At 35.9% G+C, this 21,159-nt stretch overlaps 1 protein-coding gene across 2 annotated transcripts in view; it reads left to right on the forward strand.

The window, feature by feature from the left end:
• The window catches only part of GXYLT1 (glucoside xylosyltransferase 1), a 61,445-nt gene extending 40,959 nt beyond the window's left edge, over positions 1 to 20,486 (forward strand). For both annotated transcript variants that reach the window (XM_033222415.1, XM_033222416.1), the window contains 3 exons: positions 4,293 to 4,416; positions 4,705 to 4,877; positions 14,348 to 20,486. In XM_033222415.1, coding sequence (XP_033078306.1) covers positions 4,293 to 4,416; positions 4,705 to 4,877; positions 14,348 to 14,509 — 459 coding nt within the window. In that variant the 3' untranslated portion in view covers positions 14,510 to 20,486. The remainder of the gene's footprint in view (positions 1 to 4,292; positions 4,417 to 4,704; positions 4,878 to 14,347) is intronic.
• Positions 20,487 to 21,159: the final 673 nt, after the last annotated feature.

A 21,159-nucleotide genomic window follows, 5' to 3' on the forward strand; every position in this document is an offset into this window, starting at 1 on the left:
GTTCGCTAAATTTTGTAAAATTAGAACATTTTCTGTTTTAAATGTTATGAAACTAAATTATGCTTATAAATATTCAAAAATTCATTGTAGAATAAAAAGATCTCCTCTTGACATATCTCTCCACACTTTCATGCCTCCACCCAGAGTGACACTATAAACTTGGCTGTGTGTTCTTTGGACCTTTTAAAAAGTATATTTTGAGGCTGGATGCAGTGGCTCATGCATGTAATCCCAGCACTTTGGGAGGCCGAGGCAGGTGAATCACTTGAGGTCAGGAGTTCGAGACCAGCCTGGCTAATATGGTGAAACCCCATCTCTACTAAAAACACAAAAATTAGCCAGACATGGTGGCAGGTGCCTGTAATTCTGGCTACTCGGGAGCCTGAGACATGAGAATCACTTGAACCCAGAAAGTGGAGGTTGCAGTAAGCTGAGATTGTGCCACTGCACTCCAGCCTGGGCGACAGAGTGAGACTCCATCTCCAAAAAAAAAAAAGTATTTTGAAACAAGCATATGTGTGTATTAGCATTTAGATATAGGATTCTTTTATACATTTTCAGCTTGCTTTTTTCATTTAGTAAATATATAGTTGACTGACTTCTATGTCATTACACATAATCACATTTTTAATGTATGTATGATGTGGAGAATGGATGATTTTATTTTCTTTTTTTGTGTGTACTTAGTATGGATATGTAGTTGTATGGCTGATAATATATTTTAAATTTTGTATTTTCTTGACTATACTACTGGTGTGATTAAAAATCTTTTCTTATAATTTGTAGCCATTTCTGTTTCTTCTTTTGTGAATGGCTGCTTGCCCATATCCTTTGCCCACTTCTTGGTTTTCTCTTTCTTATTCACTTGAACTCCTTTTATATGTAATGCCTCTTTATTAAACTCATTTCTCATAGCTTTTCGTTGGTTGTCTTGGATAGTCTAGGTTATATCATTAGCAGACAATATACTAGCGTTATCTCTTCTTTTCCAAATAGTTTTCTAATAGGACTTTTTTCTTTAAGGTTTTTTTTCCCTTTTAATTTTTTTCCTAAGACTGCACTGGCCTCTTAATTTTGTCTTTCATTGATTTTCTTTGAATAGATACATTTCTTGTAGGATATATATTCAAATATATATATTTGATTTATATTGATTTTTAAAATTTATATATATATCTATATTTCTCTGTATATTTGAATAGATAGAATCACTTGAAGACTTTAACGTGGTATTGTACAAGGGCTCCACCAGTTCTGCCTGTTGAAAGTGTTGCTGGTTTTTGTCCTTGTGTAATTGATATTTTTCTTTTCAGATCCTAAGAATGTTTCCTTAACATACTCAATGACTTATTTCTAAGAGTTATCTTTTCAAATTGTTTCCTTAAGTAAAACTTGTTTTAGTCGTTTTCCAGATTAAAAAAAATTCTGATTATAATTACTGTTTACTGTGTTCTAAGAAATTTCACACAAGGATAATACAATTGTAGCAGATCAATTTAAGTATGTGGATTTTTTTTTTTTCCCACGAAATCTGGCCTTCTCTTTTTTGAAGGATAGATTGTTGATATCATCACTGAATTTACTATAAATTATACAGTAGCTTATAACAATGTTTCTCAAACTGTGTCAAAGGATCAATTTTTAAAAAATTTTCAGTATGTTATGAACCAATACTTTTGTAAAAGATAGATTGCTAGAAAAATAAGTAGACATAAAACTATTCTATTAACTTGCTGTAAAAGTTTCTAAATCTTACTCTTAATTTCTGTACTTAATTACTGAATCTTATTGAGGACATAGAAAAAATTTACATATTAGCACACTCTGTGAACTGCACTATGAAGAATACTGGTTTTTACTCTGGATAGTTTAAAAGAGTCACATAGATCTAAAAGGCCCAGTATTCAATTCTACCCCTTCCAACACCAGGTTCTCACTGGACTCAGTTACTTGCTTCCTTAAGTATTTAACTTTGGGTTTTCAAATAACAAGTTTTGAGCATTAAAAAAAGCAAGCATTACATTCAGTATCTGAAAAAGCATTAAATTCAGTACCTGCTTTATTTTAAAAAAAACAAAATACAAATTGATGGATTATTGGTATAATATTTTTATCTTATTTCAAAAGGCAGCATTGTGCTTAATGGCTAAACAGGAGCTTTCCAGTTAAAATGAAGATAAGGATATCTGTTAATATTACCATAATTTTTTTTTTTTTTTTTTTTTTTTGGAGACAGGGTCTCATTCTGTCACCCACGCTGGAGTGGAGTGATGTGATCTTGGCTCACTGCAAACATTCACCTCCCAGACTCGAGTGATCCTCCCACCTCAACCTTCCAAGTGGCTGGGACCACAGGCGTGTACCATCACGCGTGGCTAATATTTTATACTTTTGGTACAGGGTTTCACCATATTGCCCAGGCTGGTCTCGAACTCCTGAACTCAAGTGATGTGTCTGCCTAGGCCTCCCAAAGTGCCGGGATTACAGGCGTGAGCCACTGTGCCTGGCACTGTAACTATTAAGTAATATTTAAACAGCGGTTCTCAGCATGGAGGAATAACAAGCTCCCATATTAGACAAGTGAAAGAAATAGGTATAAAAAATTATATAGGATGTAAAATTATTATTTGCGTGACATATTTATATCCCTGAAAAACTTCAACCTATTAAAACTACTATAAACATTAAGGATATGTAGTTAATTTGGCTGGGTTGAAAATTAAAATACAGAAATTGCTGCTTTTAAAAGGAGAGTCAAACTGTTTACTGTGCTGGCTGACTCCAGGAGTTCTTTTTTTTTTTTTTTTTTTGAGGCGGAGTCTCGCTCTGTCGCCCGGACTGGAGTGCAGTGGCCGGATCTCAGCTCACTGCAAGCTCCGCCTCCCGGGTTTATGCCATTCTCCTGCCTCAGCCTCCTGAGTAGCTGGGACTACAGGCGCCCGCCACCTCGCCCGGCTCGTTTTTGTATTTTTAGTAGAGATGGGGTTTCACCGTGTTAGGCAGGATGGTCTCGATCTCCTGACCTCGTGATCCGCCCATCTCGGCCTCCCAAAGTGCTGGGATTACAGGCTTGAGCCACCGCGCCCGGCCTCCAGGAGTTCTTTCTTAAGTAACCTAGTATGGTCTCCTCCTGAAAACAGTGTTGATATGCCAATTAGTTGATATCCAAGAATAGGAAAATACTTTTGCTAGCAGGGTTGTAATTCTGATAGCAAAACTTACAGTCATTAAAATGGGTTGGGTGGATGTGTCAGCTCTTCCATAGTATGAGAGGCATCAGGAGACTAGGGTCTCTTTCTTGGAGTGCAGTCGTAATATTGCCAAAGATGCCAGTCCTAGCTTGCCTACCTCTGGGATGGTGAGAGTTTATGGGACTGCATACATCTGCTAGACTAGACCCAGTTATTTTCCTTAGCAAATCTTCTTTGACTTTGTATGTCATTCATGGTGCCTCTTTACAGAATTCTTTGCTTGCATTTTCTAATGTACAAGTAGCAACCTTTTAGAAGATAAAATGGAATCCTCTCAAAAGAGATAGTATACATAGGAACAAACTTGAAAGAAATTGGCAGTATATATGTATATACACACATTATATATATATTTTAAATGTAATAAGATAAATGAACACTTAAATAAGTAGGAAGACATACTATGTTTTTGGATAGGAAAATCCATCATAAAAAGGCCAGTTGTCTGTGAGAATTTTTTACTACAAGTAGACACAAAGCTCATAAATTTCTGCTGCTTTGTTCATTTTCCCCACTCCCTCTGCAGCCTTAATTTTTGTCAATCATACTGTTTTTTAGTGTTAAACTTTAGTTGTGTATGCATTTTTTAACTTGATTTATCAATTTCAGAATGATCTATTTGAACTGCCAATTATAAAAGTTAAGCAAATCAATCTGAGAATAATAGCCATCATGGTAAAAAAAATAATAATAGCTAACACTGAATATTTACCACGTGTCAGGTGCTATTCCAAGCACTTTACATTTATATATTAACAGTTTTAATCATCAACAACTCTGACGTAGGCACAGACATAGGTACCAAAACTATCTTCATTTTAAGATAAGGATACAGTTACTTTCGCTTTCTTTCCTGACTTACTAGTTTTATCACTGCCACATACAACTTCCTTTTGTTATCTTCTCTTTTACTGGACAGCCCTTCTCACATTTAGGGTTGGAAATGTCACTTGATATTGTGAGGAGTTTGCATTTCTCTTTGTGGCTTTGTCATGGTTACTGTGGGTTACTGTAATATCTTTTGAATGTTTTTATCAACAGAACGATATGACAACTGTACGACTACAATGGGGAGATATACTTATGCCATTGCTTAAAAAATACAAACTGAACATCACATGGGGTGATCAAGATCTATTGAATATCATGTTTTTTCATAATCCAGGTAATTATTCCTTTTATTTGCATTAAAAAATCACAGATAATACTGAGTGAAAACGGAAAACATGCACTTATCTGATTCTGTCTTATATTAATGATTATTGCTATTTATGTTTAAGACAGAGTAAAACTTTTCTTGAATTTTGCTTTAATTGGAAGAGATCTAAATGCCAAACATTTTTCATTCATTCTTACTTGTAAGAGCTGTATTTTTTAACTAAAAGTTTTGCATAATGTTACATTTGTGGAATTAGGGGTATTTGCTTCATTGTCTGGTCTTTTCTTTATGTAGAAAGCCTTTTTGTTTTTCCGTGTCATTGGAATTATCGACCAGATCATTGTATATATGGAAGCAATTGCCAAGAAGCAGAAGAAGAAGGAATCTTTATTCTTCATGGGAACAGAGGTGTTTACCATGACGATAAGCAACCAGCATTTAGAGCTGTTTATGAAGCACTAAGAAATGTAAGATTTGCCTTTTCTGTTTAACTTTGTGTTTGAAAATACTTTCAAGCTAATGGTTAGTTTACAAAAATAGTACAAAGAATTTTTATACACCCTCAGCCTCATCTGTTACTAACATTTTGCCTTATTTGCTTTGTCATTGATTCTCTCTACATTTTTTTTCTGAAAATAATGTAGTTGTTTTTTCAGAAAACTTACATTTGATTGTAAGTTGCATACATTAAGTTCTTTTACCCCTAAAAGCTTCGTTTTTTTTTTTTAAACTAAGAATAAGGACATTATCTTATTAACCACAGTACATATATCAAGCTAGAAAATTTGGTACTGATGGAATACATTAATCTGCCATCCATATGGCTTTACTCTCTTTGATCTAGTTTCTCAGTCTTTGTCTTATATGACATTGGCATATTTCGACAATAGAGCCTCTTCACCCCTTTTTTTTTTATTAGAATGTTCTTCATTTTGGCCTAATATTTCCTTACAATTAGGTTCAGGATATACATGTCTGCTCAGAATACTCTATAGGTGGTGAGATGTCCTTCTCAGGCTCTCATAGTCATAGTCCCCTTTGTCTGTCCCTTGCTGCTGATGTTGATTTTGATCAGTCAGTGAAAATGTCATTAATTGTCTCCATAGTGTAGTTATTTTTCCTCTTATAAGCAGCCTATGGGGAGAACCTTTTAAAATCATGTAAATACTCTGCTTCTCATTAAAATTTTCCTACAAGATTTAGCATCTGTTGTTGGTTCTTGCTCAAAACAATCTTCACTATGTTATTTGCAAATTGATGATTGTTCAATACTAGCACTCCTTCCACATATATCATTTGACACTTGGCATGCATCTGTAAGGAAGAGCTTTCCCTTTTGCACATATATTGACGTTTATATAATCAGTATGAGCCCTTTGATACTTATTTTCTCCAGTGATTTATAATTCATTATTTCCTTGTGATTATGTTGATGCTAAAGTTGTTCCAGATATGGCCACTGGGAGCCCCATTGGCTACTTCTTGTGCCCCTTTGACATGTGCTCATGACTTTTTTTGAGTACCTCCTTTATTTTCTGTTCCAACAAAATATTCCAGGTTTATTTTATACTTTCCCTGCCCTACCCTTGAAATTAGTCATCTGTCAAAGGAGCTCTGCTTCCCTTTAGTAGGCTCTGGATGTTAGGCATGTTTATTGCTACCATGGTCTCATTGCTTCTGAGCTTTTTCAGTGGCAGAGCTAGGAAGTATAAGCATGCACACATGATGTTATGTGTTCACATCTGATTCTTTAACTCCAGGTCATTCTTCCAAGGCTCTTCCTTGCTTTCTTCTACTCTATATTTTATCTCCTTTCTTCCACAGTTAGAATCCTGACTTCTATCAATAACACATTTTCTCATTTGCTTAATCCTACAATTATTTAAAATAATTTCAGAAATGTTCCATTCATACCATTGTCTCCACCCCCAAACCAACTTGCTAAAAATGGCTTAGGATTTGTTTTCAGTCCTTCCTCTTCCTCTCCTCTGCTCCCAGACAAGGGTGTGTACTCAATACTGTATTCATAAGTTACTTGGATTGGTTCTTTTTTTCTGCTCTTTCAGTGTGATTATTTTATTCATTTGAAATACAGTTGGATTCATTTGTTTCCGTATGCTTTCAGTTTTAGTTTTTTTTCCACTATCTTTGTTGATATAATTGCATTTTTTGATGGGGGATATTAATATACTTCACAAAGTCAGAATTACATAAGAGTTTACTCACCTGTAACCTGTTGTCTTAGCCCTTTCATCCTAACTGCCCCCTACCTCTATAGGGTACCAATTTCATTGTTTTCTGGTTTATCCTTCCTGTGTTTTTAATAAGATGAGCAGATGTGTGTATGTTTTGTAATTTTCATTTTTTTACACAAAAGGTAGTTTAGTGTATATCTCCATTCTTTGCTTTTTATACTTAAAATATTCTGGAGATATTTTTCTCTCTCTCTCTTTTTTTTTTAAAAACAACTGTATGGTACTGTATTTTATGTATGTACCAGAGTTTATTCAACCATTCTCTATGTTTGGACATTTTGGTAGTTTCCAGTAGCTTGAATTATAAATAATGCAGCAATGTACAGTTAGCTGTGTCATATATATATTTGTATTGTTGGAAGGTGAGTCTTCATGGTAAATTCCTCGAAGTGGGATTATTGGATTGAAATTATTACTTGTGTTCCTCCATAGGGATTGTTTGTATTCCTGCCAATGATTTATGAGACAGTCTGTTCCCCACATCCTCATCAACAGAGTATAGTATCAAGCTTTTGAAATTTTGTCATTCTGATGGGTGAGAAATTGAATCTTAGTGTAGTTTTAATTTGCATTTCTCTTTTGAGTGAAGTTTAATCTTTTTATATATTTATAAACTATTTTTATATCTTTCTGGGGGGTGAATTTTCTTTTAAATATTTAACCTATTCTTCTATAGGTTTTTAAAAAATAACTAATGAAACAGAATTTATATGCTGCAAAGTTCACCCATTTCAAAAATATAATTCAGTTGTACAACCATCATTATTACCATGAGGGCGTTTGGGCTTTGTCGCCCTCTCCTTCCTTTAATTGTTAAAAGTTCTTTATATGTTAGGAATATTAGTACTTTTCCTGTAATACATATTGTGAATATTTTTCTACCAATTTGACTTATTGTATTTGATGCCATTCAGTTTGTATAATATTTTTCATGTAATAAGTTTATCAAATTTTTTTTTTTTTTTTAATTAACAACTGGGTCTTGGTCTGTCACCCAGGCTGGAGTGCAGTGGCACAGTCATGACTCATTGTAACCTCTGTCCCCTGGACTCAAGCGATCCTCCTACCTCAGCCTCCTAAGTAGCTGGCACTACAGGCACGTTCCACCACACTCAGCTAACTTAAGTATTTTTTATGGAGATGGGGGTGTTGCTGTGTTTCTCAGGCTGGTCTTGAATTACTGGGCTTAAGCAATCTGCCAGCATCAGCCTCCATAGTGGCTGAGATTACAGGCATGTATCACCCAGGCTGGCGTGCAGTAGTGCGATCACAGCTTACTGCAGCCTCGACCTTCTGAGTTCAGTTGATTCTCTCACCTCACCCTCCCGAATATCTGGGACTATAGGTGCATGTCACAGGCTTGGCTAAGCTTTGTATTTTTTGTAGAGATGAGGTTTTGCCATGTTGCTCAGGCTTGTCTTGAATTCCTGGGCTCAAGCAATCCTTCTACCTTGGCCTCCCAAAGTGCTGGGTTTGCTGGGATAACTCACCACACCTAGCCTAACACCTTTTTTGTTTGTTTGTTTGTTTTTGTTTAAAGTCGTTATCTGAAAGCTTTTTCCAATCTGCACTTGGGTTACATAACAGGTTATAGAATAATTCCTCCATATGTGTGTCATTTATTACATTCAGACCTTTGCTCTGTTTGGAATTTACTCTTTTTTATTGGGTTAGGAATGGATACTATTTGACTTTTTTCTAAATGGCTATCCTTTTGTCTCAACACCATTTACTTAAAAAATCTATCTTTGGCTGGGTGCACTGGCTTATATCTGTAATCCTAGCACTTTGGGAGGCCAAGGTGGGCAAGCTCAGGAATTCAAGACCAACTCAGGCAACTCCTTCAGCCCAGCAGTTTGAGACCAGCCTGGGCAACATAGTGAGACTTTGTCTCTAAAAATCAAAATAAAATAAAAGGCTGTCTTTAACCAAAAGATTTGAGATACTGACATTATAATAAATTCCATTTGTAATTTCTGACTTCTCTGTTTTGCTCCATTGGTCCGTTCATTTGTACACTAATAACACACTATTTTAATTATAAAGGCGCTTTGTATGTTTTAATATCTGATGGGGCTACTCCCTCTTTATAGCCTGTTTTTTTCAGTGTTTTCTTAGCTATTGTATATTTATTTTTCCATAAGTATCAACTCCATTAAAAAATTAAATCTTGTTGGTATTTTTAGGCTGGGCACAGTGGCTCATGCCTGTAATCTCAGCACTTTGGGAGGCTGAGGCGGGCGGATCACCTGAGGTCAGGAGTTGGAGACCGCCAAAGTGGTGAAACCTCATCTCTACTAAAAATACAAAAATTAGCCGGGCGTCGTGGCACATGCCTGTAATCCTAGCTACTCGGGAGGCTGAGGCAGGAGAATCGCTTGAATCTGGCAGGTGGAGGTTTCAGTGAGCCGAGATCGCTCCATTGCACTATAGCCTGGACAAGAAGAGCGAAACTTTGTCTCAAAAGAAAAAAAAATTTGGTATTTTTATTGGGAGTGTATTAGCTTCATATATTAACTCAGGGACTGCTAACGTTTTGATGGTGTTGAGACATCCCAACCAAGAACAAGGGCTGTCTTTACATTTGTCTTTTAGGAATGTTTTATAGCAAGCCTGTCCAGCCTGTGGCCAATGGGCCGCATGCAGCCCAGGACGACTTTGAATGTGGCCCAACACAAGTTCGTGAAGTTTCTTAAAACATTATGACATTTATTTTGTGACTTTTTTTTTCTTAGCTCATTATTGTTAGCATTAGTGTATTTTATGTGTAGTCCAAGACAATTCTTCCAGTGTGGCCTAGGGAAGCCAAAAGATCGGACACCCCTGTTTTACAGTTTTTTTCCTGTAGGTTTTGAATATAACTTAAGTTTATGCTTAAGTATTGTCTTTCTGTTGCTTTTGTAAATAAGGTTTTGTCTTTTAAGCATTTGCTTTAAAAGTTTGGAAAAAAATTATACCGCCCCTCTTTCCCCCATCCCCCAATTGTCTGTGTTCTCTTTTCTTCATGTTCTCATTAGCTCCCTTTTATGTAATTAGGGTGGATTGATGGGGGACATGATTAATACTTCATATACCTCTAGATGGATGCATGAACCAGATCTCTGAATGTTAAGGACCAAGACTTGGGGCAAATTCAGGGAAGATTTAGATGTATGCTGTTACTTAACAAGTTGTATCACTATCTATGTTAGCTGTTTCACTGCTACTAAGGAAGAAGTATTAATACATGTGATCATGCAACTCTTATTTAGATATGCTATCTGGTCTGCTAGACTGTTTAATCTTACATGGGTGGAAACAAAGCAAATAATAGGAGTGCTACTTTGGTTTAAATGTGGGGGTCAGGAGAAAAGCCGATGACCCCTGTTTACTAGGTTCTCATTATTTGATAGTGTGAAATCCTCTGGTCTGTATAGCCTCATTGATAGCAGTGAGAATAAAAACACATAACTACAATCCATGGTGATAGAGATTGTTCTAGAACTGTGAAACAGAGTGTCTCAGTTTTGCCTTGAAGGGCCAGGGAATGCCTTCTTGAAGAGGAGGCTTTTGAAGTGGGCCCTGAAGAATAAGTAAGAGTTTACCAGGTGGGTGGAGGCAGTCTGGGCTGAGAACCGCCTGAGAAAAAGGTTCAGAGGCTGTGAAAAGATCCACGGAGAGGTCAGGCATCCATCTGTTCAGTGTGACTGGAGTGATGGATAAAAGTCAGCAGGGGCCGAAATGAAGTGGATGTGGAGATGATATACTATGTTAAGGTGTTGATCTGCCATGAAAAGGAGTTAAAGTTTTCTCCCAGAAATCTGTTTCTTAAACTTGATGGTAGACAAAATGCTAGCAGCATTGTGGGCTGCAGTTTTAGTGTATTATTAGCTAAGTTTCTCCTATAAACTTGACAGATGCAGCTTCTAAACCATCAGTTTGTCATGGTATGAGTATACTCATTGATGAATTATAAAATTTAGTGTTGATGTTCATTTTAATGTAGCAGGCCTCGTATACCTTCAGAAATTAATACTGTATTTTAATAATGCTTTATTATGGGTTGTCAGAAGGTGATAAAAATGAAGAAAAGTGCTTGTGGGGTTCTGAGACTTTGCAGGATAGAAGAGAAATGCATTCCTATAAAAATGAGATTCCTTTGTTTCCTTTGAGTATTAAAACTACTATTAGAGAATTAAATTTCCCGAGTTTTATTTGATCTTTTCTCTGGTTTATAAGTGTGTACCTTTAAAAATCCGAGTAATAGTTTTAAGTTGATTAATTACACTTGATTTTTTAAAAAGAAATCTTATTTTTAAAAGGATTTCAGATGATTGATTATCTTTTGTGTTTGTTTTGGGTCTGTGTTAACTACAGCTTACATCTATTCATTTTTCAACTTAATGAAGTTAATCAGTCTTTTATGGTGCTCCTGCTTAGTGTTTTTATATTTCCTTATCTATAATTCAGTGAGAAGTGTAATTTTTAAAAGAATTGTGTTCAGACAAGGATATTTATGCAAGTTTCAGACAGAAGCTTAGTCATAGCCATGGAATGCAGTGAACAGTATGAATTATAAAGGATGTGAACCATCTTTAAAGTGTGAATTCATGGCTATGTCTACCAGCAAATCTGTTTTTATAGTCCATGCATATTTGTTAAATATTAGTTAGGTGAATAAAAATATTGTTTAAAAATTGCAAATTCAAAATCAGAACAAAACATTTTATGGCTCTATAAGGTATTTTCTGCATCATGCATTTCATTCTGAATTATATTTCTTGATGTTTTGTGTTAACTTTGATTTACTTTACACCTTGTGTATATTTGCATAACTATCTCTGCAAAGCAGTCTTGAATGTTTTCCTTCCCATAGTGCTGGCTTGCATATAGTTAACACTTAGGATTTGTTGGATTGAACTGCCATTCTCCTATGTTTCCCAAAGATGTGCTATTCTTTGAAAATACCTCAAATTGTCTAATTATGGTCATCACAGCCTCACTATTTCCTGTTCTTCAACTGACAGTATAAAGCACGAGCTTCCTAAAAATTAATGTACTGGGTCCTGTGCCAATGAAAAGAGGGAATGATTAACTGTACATGGAAAGGCTTCTCAGGGGAGCTGACATTTGAACTAAGTTGTAAGGATGATGAGTACTAGGCAGAGAAGAAAAGGTAAGGACAAGTCAGGCATATAGTATGAAAAAAGGTCTGGAGTTAGGTAAGGGCATGCATGGCCTCTGGGAAAGGGACACCCAGATGTAGGTTATGTACTGCACAAATATGCAGGCACTGCAGATTACATAAATGGCAGAATGCAGTGTCTTTAGACTATATTTATATAGGTGGAAATTTTGGAAATTTATCTTCTTCCTTAAAGGTCAAATTGCTTTTGTCATATGGGCAGAAAGAGGTCTAATGAGACACTGTTTTTATTTAAGAAAATATTCATCAAAGGGCTTTTTTTTTTCTCCAGTGAAGAGGAAAATATTTTTTTTTTTTTTTTGAGATGGAGTCTTGCTCTGCCACCCAGGCTGGAGTGCAGTGGCCGGATCTCAGCTCACTGCAAGCTCCGCCTCCCGGGTTTACGCCATTCTCCTGCCTCAGCCTCCCGAGTAGCTGGGACTACAGGCGCCCACCTTGTCGCCCGGCTAGTTTTTTGTATTTTTAAGTAGAGACGGGGTTTCACCGTATTAGCCAGGATGGTATCGATCTCCTGACCTCGTGATCCGCCCGTCTCGGCCTCCCAAAGTGCTGGGATTACAGGCTTGAGCCACCGCGCCCGGCCGAGGAAAATATTTTTTAACCACAAACACTGGGATTTAAATCACATGAAAACAAAGAAACTGAATCTCAAGTACTCCATACTCCTGGGAATCAATAGTCTTCCTCTATTCTTAAATGCTTTCATGGTGTTTTCATTTTATTATATAGTAAAAATAATGATCACAGTAGTTTGGGCTTCCCATAATTTTCCGCCACTCAACCAGTTGTTCAAGTGTTTTTTGGTACGCATTGAACTATTTCTTGACATTATCACTTGATGAAGTTTACCTTCTTCAGCCTGGCTACACTTTTAACCCCAAACAAATTTGTTTATCTATTTACAGTACAGCAGTTTCCCCAGATTTCCACCATTCACTGAGCTTCATCCTTCAACAGGAGTTTTGAGCTGAGTTGGCATGGTGTTGTTTGCTTAATGTTTGGATAAGTAGTGCTGTCTGGTGGTTAATTAAGTGCATGGACTTTTGGAGCTAGACTGCTGGGACAGAATCCTGGCTTAACCACTTACTGGATTTATAACTGTGAGAAAATCCTCTCTCCTTGCCTTAGTTGTTTCTTGTCAGATGGAGATAATATTACCTATATTATAAAGTTATTGTGAGGCTTAAATATGTTAATACATATACAACTCTTAGAATGGTGCCTGGCATGTAGGTAGCAAGCACTCTATGTGCTATTGTTATTTTCATGACATTGTTCCTGGCTAAGTTTCCCTGCCTCTTTTTAAACATTTTATCTTCAAAACAATTTTAGACGTCTATCTGGAGTATGTGTGATTGATTTTTAAAAATCACTCCAAGGGTGATGGTTTTATGCAGTTAATGCTTACGATTTTTCTTGCTCGAAAGATGTCAAAAGTTTAGGATCTCTTTGCATCTCTACAGTGACAAAACCCATGTTTTAAACAAACATCCAAGTTCATCCTCTTCTCCATAGATTGACTGCAGCTTCCTGCAGACTCACTAATTGTGCTTGGGGTGATGCTTTCATTTCCTCTCCCTCAGCGTGCTAGTGAACCTTAGGGATAACCTGGGAGATTTCTGATTCTGAATCCTTTGTGATTTTGCATTTTTCACCAACTTCAACTTCCATGTAAAATGTTCTACTTTTAAGCCCCATCCATCTTTCTAATTGAAAATATACCTAGTTGAAAATACTAAATCACAAAATACCTGGTTGAAAATACAAAGATTACACATTATTTCCACTTTACTACCACAGCCTTTTCCAAAATATATTTCTTGATACTAGTATATTTTATAGTAAGAGAAGGACTATAGCCAAAAATATATCTTGGGACAAACAGTCAAACAACACTAAACAGATTTATTTTCCGTTTTACTTTTTAGACTTTTGCCTGTGCCAGTCTGAATCCCCATGAGGAGTGCCTAATATTTAGCAGTTTTCAAATGTGTTTATTGTTGGGATCTTTCTGTGCAGTTAGGGTTCTGTGGGAAATGCCGAACTGTGTTATCATCTTGCATTCCTCCTGCCATATGCCTCTACTTCATTTCCTTCAATTCCAGCCTCAGCAGTATTATTACCAGAGTGGTTTTTAAAAGGTGGGACGTGGGTGTGGTGTGTGGCCAAGCTCTTCCTTTAGGCAGTCCAGCTTTTATTAGTTTCGCCCAGATACTTGTAGAGCTTTTGGTTGTCTTCTTAACCGGTATTTCAGAGTCTTCTCTGCCTTTGTGCACGTTCTCCAGGATTCCCCCGGATATTTATCATGGCTGTCTTTCTTTAATGGGAGATAATAGTTCTGTTTAATTTATTGAAAATATTTGTTAAACATCTAATTTCTGTGAGACGTTAAATGGAGATCGTTCATATTAAACTGAAGACGTTTGGAGAATAATTGAATTTATGTACGTACCTTTGCCTTTTAAATTTTTTATTTTTAAAAATTTTCTTTCTCTAGTGCTCTTTTGAAGATGACAACATCCATTCCTTATTAAAACCTTTAGAACTGGAACTACAAAAAACAGTGCATACATACTGTGGAAAAATTTACAAAATATTTATCAAACAACTAGCAAAAAGTGTAAGAGATCGTTATGCCAGATCGCCAAAGGAAAAATGATTCTTGGTGACTGCTAAATCAAATGAATGAAAACAACAAAGAATCAGAGGATAAGTGTGAAGGAATCGTCTTGGATGAAGTATTCAGGAAGGAATTATTCATCTCCAGAATAATTTTTTTTCCCTAAAGAAGTTAAATGAGCAGTATTTTCAGGTAATGAAGAATAAGTTAAAATCTTGGGCCTCAACAGTGAAACATTTTTTATCTCTGGTGTTATGTAATGTAACTGTCATTCCAGTATTGATGAAAATATTATTGAATGGTTTTAACCTGCAGACTTCTGTTGACTCATACTTGCAAGAGTGGTAGGGGTGTGTAGATGGAGAAAATGTACCTCAAACAGTGCAAACACTCAGACTGTGAGTAGAGCAATAATTTTATGTCAGCACTAACCTCACTTTAAATGTGTGAGAAAAAAGTTTGTTTACAGGAGCAGAAACAGTTCTGTTTCTAAAGAAATGTGATGTAACTGATGTAACCATTGACAATCTATGTGTGCCTTTATACATTTCATCTCTGTTTTAAAATATTTTTATGACAATCATGTTTAAAATTATTTTTAGATTATAAGTAAGCTGCATGTTACACATTGAACTGTGTAAGGTAGAGGAAAAATACTGAAAACTTTGGGATTTTAATCTGTGCGCATTTGTGTGAGAGAGCGAGCGAGAAATGTAGTGTTTCATTTTGTATGCATTAAACTGTCTTGCCAAAACTCAGATTTAAGATTGTTAAATAGATATTTGGGGATTTTTAAAATCACTTTAAATGAAAAATGTCAGCTTTACTGGGCATTCTGGAAGCAAAATGTATTATACTGATGATAAAGTGAGAACCTTGAGAGTATACTCATATGATGGTGGAAAATGTGATGGACCAAAATACATAAGCTATATACTTTCTGTGAGTAGTAATTTTAGTTACAATGGAGTAGAAAAATGTGGTCCATTTAAACTTGTCTTCTACCTCGTAATGGCCTTGCAAGATACTTTTGAAGAAGCAAATATCTAGAGCCTTACTTTAAGTAAGTTAAACAACTTAAGTGGATGATTTGAATTAAGATTGTTACATCCACCTATAGAAAATGTGGTTTTAATTGGGTTGATTTGCATATCTTCCTTTTTTGAGTATCACTTAAGACAGTTAATTTTTTTAAAATCTTGAGAAAAATATTGTTTCTTTGGCATTCTTGACCTGTTATCTAATATAAATATAGATTCTGAATACTTAGCATATACTATGCTGGGGCACATATTTTATTTTACCAACAGCATGATTATCTATATGGTTATCTTCTTTTTCTCTCTGATATTTTAATGCTCAAGTAGAAAATGGAAAATCATGAAGGAAAAATATCACCAGTGAAAATCGTGGCAATTAGTTTTGTGAAGACACAGTGACCTCTATGGAGACATGGAATATGCAGAAAGAGATGGTTAGTACAGTTGTTCTGTCGTCTGCAGTTCAGTCAGGGACAAATTGAGAGAGGAAAGTTTAAGCAAGGTGCACTAGAAGTTGATAACCAGCCCAGCATTCTTAGAACAGATGGGTTTAGAGAACACAAGTTGTAGTTCCTTGGCAGAATGCCGTGGTGGATATAAGAAACTGTGAAATTGAGCGTACTGAGTAGAAAATGAGAATACTAAAAATGTGAAGTTTGGAGGGTATGTATTAGATCATTTCTAATGGTTCTCAAATAATGATCATTGCCTGCCTGACTATATGAGATTCTTGTTGGGAGCTTAAGAGTACATTCCTGAGCTACGCCTTTGGAGACTGTGGCATGCTGTGTCTAGGATGGAGTCTGTAAAAAAGTTTCTAATGAAGAGATTTAAAAATTATACAAAACTAGAATAGTGCATTGATACTCAACATCCAGATCTGACACTTATCACTATCTTACCATGTTTGCGTCATCATTTTTTTCTTTGCTTAAGTATCTTAAAATCCCAGACATTGTGTTATTTCATTGCTGTGAACACTTTAAGTAGATACCATGACATCACACCTAACAAAAGCAGCAGCAGTCCTTCGGCTTCATCTCATAGCCAGATTTCCCTGATTATCTCAAATATGCCATCTTCTAGTTGGTTTGTTAGAATCAGGGTACAGAATATAAGTCACATGATGATTTTGTTTTTAACAATCACCTCAGACGACTTTGATGTTAGCTACTTTGGGAACCACTGGAAATTATTTTGCCAACTTGAAGTTAGGATACCACAATTCTTGGCACAGTTGGTAGATTATAAATGTGATTTTGAAATATTAGAGGAAGCATTTGGGGTTAATGACAAGATATGAATTTGTATTAGTAAGTTTGATAAGATTTAATTTCCTCAGTGAACGGAGAATCTCAGCCCCATGGGCTCTAATTGATTGGGAGTTGTATAGAGCGTGGTCACAGTTTAATCCAACTGGACTGTATGCTGTGGTCTCACTCATGGTGTGGATTATTTACACTGTCACACACTCTACATGGTGGATCAGTTGGAAGGTTCTTCATCTGGTTTATTTAGACCTGACCTAATTGATCGTTTTACCATAAATGGAATTAATAGTGAAAGCTCTCTTTTAGGTACTGTTTCTACCTAAAATTAAAGGTATCACAAAATGTGTATAATAATTTTTAAATGAATTTTCTGAATTTATCTTTAGACAAGGTAATTCTTCTTTTGAATTCTAAAGAAATGCAGTTCTTGGAGTTGATGAGAGGTTGAATTATAGATGGACAACTTAGAGAATGTATTCCATTTTCATATAAATGGTCTTTCATAAAACATAGTATATCTATGCAGTTCATATAAATTACATGATTTATTATTTGAGTCTATGTATTCTGACCTCAGAACTCTCTCTGGGCTACAGTATTACCAAAGTGGGATGCCTTTAAAATGCAGTCAAACTTCATTTGTATGAAGTAGAAAAGAACTTGGGAAACCTTTAAAAATATATATTGTGATTTACGCTTTAAGAAAGTGCATACTTTTTTCTACTGAAGAGTAGTTCATAATATGTAAGGGTTTTAAGGCCCTGAAATAATAATAGTGCTTACTCATCGCTCTCTCATCTTGCCTCCAGTCAGATGTTATTGGTATAGTGAAAAGAAGACCAGATTGTGAGCTAGATCTGGATTCTCTTCTTAGTTACTCAGGCATGTTATTTAACCTTCTCTGTGCCTTAGGTTTTAAAGTACAATCAGTGTACCCTTCAAACCTCACAAGATGAGACTCAGAAGAGATAATGGATTTGGAAGCATTCTGTGTGGCTTATGTTATGCCACACCAGTGTTACTTTTGAAGTTCTGTTTTGTTCTGTTGCTTTCTGTACAGAGCGTTCAGTTTACTCAGGCTGAATGTTTTCTGACATATATCTCCAGTATGAATTTGTTTATTTTATGTAAGGAAGAGTTTTTCAGGAAGAGAAAGTAGAGAAGAAAAGAATGATGTAACTAAATCAAAAAAGAAGGAAAAGAGAGGAAGTGAGAAAAGGGGTGAGGAAAGAGAAAGGAGTAAGAGTGGGAATGGCAAAGGGCAGAGGAAGAGAAAAGATGGAATGCATGTATGGAAAATTGAGAAGTAGAGATGGAGAGAAATGGTGTGGAAACATTTACTTATTGAGTTGTAGCCCTCATGCTACATCTGTTTGCTTGCCTAGGCTCTCTGGGGTCAGGAAAGGCGCTGACTTCCATGGAATGGGGCAGCAGGGCCTGCTGTGTTTGGTTTGTTAATACTAGAGTTGTCTCCCAATCACCTGACTTACTGATCATTTAGTCCCAATTCAACATTTTGTGTGTGTGTGGTTTTTTTTATTTTTAAATTTTTATTATTTTTTATTTTTTACTGGATCCCAGTTTGTGAGCTAGGACCTGTGGAAATACAAGTATCTTCCTTTTTAGCTTTATCGTTTTAGCTATCCCAAGTGTTAGACTGCAAGACTAACTACATATTCTCCAGTGGAGGTTGGAAGTGGAGGGGACTGCTTCTTTAGGTCTGAAGGTGGCCCAGGAATGTGTTGTAGCAGTTTTCCCAGATGATACTGATGAGAGGCCAGGTTTGGGAATCACTGCCCAACCTTGGATGGCAAATTAAACAATAAATTACACCTATTTATTCCTCAGTCAGGATACTTTCAGTTGAACCATTCTGAGTAGATATAAGAGGACAAAAGACAGCAGAAATACCTTAAAAGATATTATTTGTTGTCTTATTTTTCACATATTTGTATTAATAAATACCTTAGTAGTAATCAGAACCTCTTTGAGATGTTTTTAGGAAGGCACTGATTTGTTTTTTAAAATAATTTTTTTGGTTCCTTAGAGTAGAGAAGGAAAGTAGGGGTGCAGTATGTCAGGTGGGGGCCAGTTATCCATTTATTAAATGCAATTTTAAATGTCTTAAAACAATAATTGCCTTATTGCATTTTAATATTTAATAAAGTAGATTAAATAAAGATTTGTATTATAATAGTTATTCTTTTATACAATGCCAAAGCAACCCTTTTTTGCCTATTAAAGTCTGGCTAAACTGTTCTGATGTTGTTGTTTCTTAATTCATTAAACATGAAACTAGGTTTTACAAAATTATATAAACTTAAGACAGAAATCTAAAAATGGTACAAGAAAATTCTTTTTTTAAAAAACAAATTAATATGTTATTCAAATATTTAGCAATTAAAGACTAATGAGAAAAACAGAATAGCATATTGGATGTAACAGTTTAAAATGGATTGCATATCAGTGTCAGACTTTTAAATAGAAAATGTTTATTATCACCTCATTTCTACCAGTAATTTCAAATGTTTAATGGGACTTTGAAAAGATAAGAAAAAATAGAAATGAAAATTTCTCTCACCATTAATACTGTGAATACTATTTGGAAGGTCCCTGGTCCGACATTTAAATATCAAATTTAAGAACTGATTTGGAGCCTTTGATTATATTTAGTTTATATACAGGATCTGAATATTTACACACATAGCACACTATAGCAACCTCTTGTAAAAAATCGTGAAGATAATGCAGCAGTATATTCTATTAAAAAGTAAATTGGCTGGGTGTGGTGGCTCATGCGTGTAATCCCAGCACTTTGGGAGGCCGAGGAAGGAGGATTGCTTGAGCCCAGGAGTTTGAGACCAGCCTAGGTGACAAAGTGAGACCCCATCTCTACAAAAAATTAAAAAATTATCCAGGTGTGGTGGCATGTGCCTGCGGTCCTAGCTACACATTAAGTTGAGGCAGGAGGATTGCTTGAGTGCTGCAAGAGTTTGAGGCTGCATGAGCCAAGATTGCACTGTTGCATTCCAGCCTGGGTGACAGAGTGAGACCCTGTCTCAAAAAATAAAGGAAATTGGCTTTGAAAAATAGCCATTTCCAACCTTTTTATAAAACCTCTTCAGGGAATATTGGAGTATTATTTTGTCAGGCAAAAATAATCCAGGGCTTGAACATTGCTGTAGAATATGTTATCTGTTCAAAACTTAGCAGAGCACGCATGCATCACATGCATTGTCATCAGTATTTGAGAGCTCTACCAATGGTTTTTGATGGATGCTGTAACAGAAGGTCTATGAAGAGGATGGTGGTTTGCACCTACTCCTCAAGTCAGAAACTGGAAAAGGTTGCAGGTATTTCAATTTTCCCAATCATTTTGCATAAATGTATTAATATTTTGAGTAGTAATAGTTCTAAAGCTGCAGGAAGGCATCATTGTATACTGTGATTTGTAGAGAATACTACTCTTACACTGCTCTTTATCTTAAAATGTTTTGGTATACTGTGAACATTTTCCTCTAAGTATTTGTTGTATTTTGACAGTTATTAAAAGAGAATATAAAATGATAGATTCTGGTCTAAACTAAGAATAATGGAAAGTTGCTTCATCCTGCCTTAGAGGAGTTTTCAGTTCATCCTCTTCTTGAGAAACTATGTGTTGCTGTTACTAAATAAACATTTACTCACTAAACATTTTATTTCCTTAAATTATGTGTCTGGATTATTTTAGCAATCAAAAACAATTGTAGAATCTTTGGGATTGAGGTGCTTGAGAACCAGGAATCTAGGTGGAGGGCGGTTCCTGGATTGGCTAATTCAGCAGCTGAACAGTGTCATCAAGAGCCTTAGTACCTTCTGCCTTTCACTGCCATTCTCACCAGGTGAGTCTGATGTCTCCCCTTCTGGCTCCAAAGTGACCACAAAGGTTCCAGGTGGTGGATGCTAAGAGGCTGAAATATATATATATATATATATATATATATTTTTTTTTTTTTTTTGTAAGAGGAACGTTTCTCCAGCCCCCATTCACTTGCTCTCATGGCCACAGCAATGTGCAATATCTCCAAAGCAATCACTTTTCAAAGGGAATAAAGCTCCTATGATTGGCTCAGACCGTGAAGATTTGCCCTTGAAATTAAAAATGACCTCCCCTTGATGAATAGCTGCTCAGACAAAGGGGAACAACTTCCAGGTTCTGGATGAAGTTGGTGGGGTAGGAGTTTGTAGGGAGTTTGGAACATAGCTGTTCGGTGGGCAACAGACCATGTGTTGTTTTACTGACCCAAGTATTTCCTTTAATTTTCAGGCGGGTCAAATTTCACATCTAGAGAAGAGCACCCTTTTCCATCGCAGAAACTAGTTTTGCTTTTAAAAGTCT

Source organism: Trachypithecus francoisi, unplaced genomic scaffold, assembly GCF_009764315.1.
Source record: "Trachypithecus francoisi isolate TF-2019V2 unplaced genomic scaffold, Tfra_2.0 Lachesis_group11, whole genome shotgun sequence".
Classification (NCBI taxonomy): domain Eukaryota; kingdom Metazoa; phylum Chordata; class Mammalia; order Primates; family Cercopithecidae; genus Trachypithecus; species Trachypithecus francoisi.